A 2,953-nucleotide genomic window follows, 5' to 3' on the forward strand; every position below is an offset into this window, starting at 1 on the left:
CAAAGCGATGATCGAGCGAATCGCATTCGAATCGCGTGCGACGGTGAATTCTGCGGGGTGCTCGCCGTGAGGGATGTGCTTCAGATATGTTTCATAGGGGTCGGGGACAATTGTAGCACCTGGTTCCAACGTTGCGCCCGAACACGAGAGCTGGTTGACGGCCGTGACCTCGTCGGCGCCGATTTCTACGATGTGGGCCGACGCGACGGGTTCCGTCGAGACTCGCTTAGGGGTGACGGCGTCGCGGTACTTGTTTCGAACGTCGGGCGCGATTGACAGCAACTCTTCTGGGGTCAGCGTGACGAACGGCGACTTCATCGAACGCTGGAAGATTTCCTCGGCGAGCTTCGGCTGGATGACAGGGACGATGGTCTTGTACGCTGGTTCCTTGCCCTTGTCGTTCGAGGGCTTCGGCGGAGTTGCGAAGTTTCGAACGTTCGGTGGGGCGTAGGTTGCGTCGCGAGCGTTTGCGAAGGGGTGTACTGGTGGTGCTGGGGGAGCGGACGTAGTAGTGGATTGCGTAGGCGGCGAAGAAGGCGGCGCGGGTGCTGCTGCTGGTATCGTCGGAGGCGGGGCCGTGCTTGTCGAAGTGCTCGAGGGTGCCACCACTCCTTTCGACGTACCAGATCCTGAGGCTTCCGCGCTTCTCGTGACGACTGGCGTCGTAGGCTTCTTCCGCTGTAGAATCTCGACGCCGTCGAAGACCTCCCTTCGCTTCCGAAGCTGAAGGAGTTCTCGCTCGAGCGCCTCGATCCTGCTGCTGGTGTTGAGCGTGAATGTTTGCACAGTCGAGCGATCGTCGATCTCGAAGAGCATCGTCGGCGCGGCGGGTGCTGCGGGATTTCTTCTATGCCACTCGTAGATTCGATCTCGTATTGTGAGACCAGGGATAGTGCGGGGGCAGAAACTTCCATTTGGAAGAACGATCTTGCCTTCGGTGTTCCGTTTGCACTTGCCGTCCCGAATGTCGATCTCCGCAAACTCGCAGGTGCCTACCCTGCAGCCACGATTGCCGCAGTAGTGGCACGTCTGTTCAGCTCCGCTGTTCTCGTGGACATGGACGGCAGCTTGTTGTCTCGGTGCGGGGGCGTGGTTGTGCGTAGCGTGCGTCGTCGGCTGAATGAGTGTCGCGATCGTCCTCGACAGGCTTTCGATGATCATCGAGATGTCTTCGGTTTTGATCATCCCGGGGGGCACCGTTGTCGAAGTGTTCGACGTTGAAGCGGTAGCTTGGTTAGCCGCTGTCGTAGGTGTGCTCGATGTACCGTGTAAGATGAACGTAGCCGCCGCGTGAATTTCTGCCATGGTGTATGGGTCGTCGGTGTAGTGATCGGGATGCTTGAGATGCAGTCGGGTCTCGAGCCGTGTGAGCAACGCTGGCTGGAAACCTCGAAGAAATGCGCGACTTTGTTCGATAGTGGAGAGCCAGTGCTGTGCGATGAGATGTTTTGTAATGGCCATGAAGTCGCGGTAATAGCAGCCTAGGTCTGCCGCGTTGTGAATCCCGATACGAGCGCGTTCTCCGATGAGCTGGTCCATGTCCGCCAGCGACCACTTTCTTGTATCGTCGGCGCCAGGATAGAGTGCTCGTACGTCGGCTTTCCAGTCGTTGTAGCTCTTGGCTACGTCGATGAAGGACTCGATGGTTTCCCACAAGTCGGCGACGTCGATCGAAGGGTACCGAACAGCCCACTGTTTCTTGGCTGCTTCGTCGGTAATCTGACACCGGGTGAACAACGCCTCGAGGTCCTGGAAGTAACGCCGAAGCGAACGGACTTCCGATGGGTCGAAGCTTGGTGCCGTCGAATGACCGCGCGGGGGCATCAACGGTGTGTTCGCGTTCTGATTCATGTTCGTAGTGTTGGTAGGAGCTGGGCTCGAAGAGGACGTGGTAGTAGTCGAAGGAATCGTAGGTGCGGGCGGTGCGGGGTTGGAGTTCGAAGCTGCGTTCGAAGGTGCCAATGGTGGCGGTGCCAGGTCGGATGTAGGTATGACTGAGAGTCGCGAAGAGGATGCGATGGGCGACTGAGCGTGGGCGCGAAAAGAAGACGGAGTCGGGAGTTCGAGATTCGAAGTAGATGGGAAAGGATCCTCGGGTTCGGGCGAAGAACCGGATCGTTCGAAAAGATCAGGAGTCAAAATGTCGTAGTCGGAAGTAGTGAGGCCTAGAAGCTCGGGGGACGACATGCGTTCTTCGACGGTCGAAGGGATCGGTTCTTCGTCGAAGTCGTCCTGGAGTTCTTGGTCTATCTCGTCTTCTTCGTCGCGGTCGAAGTTACCGGGAATGGTTGGCGAGGGAGTCGATTGCGTTCTAGAGGAGCTGTCGAGGTTCTCGGCGGCGCTGCAGCTAGCAGCCTCACGCGCTTGCGAGCGGGTGACTACTGGAGACGTTTTCGGAGACCCGAAAGCGGCGAATTCTTGCCTGAAATCCCCTCGCGGTGGGCTCCAGAAATGATACGACCTACGAAACCCTAACCCCTAACCTGGGTGCGACCTAAAGGGACTAGAGAGACGGATTATAGTCTAGTGAGAGGGGAGTTAGCAGCAAGGTGTCCCGCGGTTCGAGTGAACACGAGAAACACCCTTGGAAAAGGCTACGAACAACGGGGAAGGTACGAGGTGGCTTCGACACGTCGTCGAAGCTACTCGGAGGCTGTGGATGGTTAGTGGAGAGGATCGAAGCTCGGCAGAGCTCTTCGATGTATCGTAGAAGGAAGGGACACGACTCGATAGGGGGGACTTAGCTAGGACGCGGTTCGCAGTTTCTTCGACAATAGTCGAAGTCGAAGGGTTCGTCGAGACGGTATCGACGAGTAAACGCAGTGGACGAGGTTTCGAGGTTACGCAGCGAGGGACGAAGTGACGCAGTTAGAGGCTTTAGACGCGGGGCGAACTCGACTTATGAGCTCTGAACTCGAGGGGGAACCGGATCTTGTATTTTGGAGAGAAGTAC

General features: G+C 57.5%; 1 protein-coding gene across 1 annotated transcript; it reads right to left on the minus strand.

Annotated features, from left to right (window-relative positions):
* POSPLADRAFT_1102574 (hypothetical protein) lies at positions 1–2,793 on the minus strand (the record flags this gene model as incomplete). Its single annotated transcript, XM_024483234.1, has 2 exons — positions 1–2,461; positions 2,741–2,793. Coding segments are annotated over 2 exons (2,514 nt in total), but the record flags the coding sequence as incomplete, so codon positions are not given.
* Between the last annotated feature and the right edge of the window lie 160 nt (positions 2,794–2,953).

This window comes from Postia placenta (assembly GCF_002117355.1).
Source record: "Postia placenta MAD-698-R-SB12 unplaced genomic scaffold POSPLAscaffold_200, whole genome shotgun sequence".
In the NCBI taxonomy this organism is placed as follows: domain Eukaryota; kingdom Fungi; phylum Basidiomycota; class Agaricomycetes; order Polyporales; family Adustoporiaceae; genus Rhodonia; species Rhodonia placenta.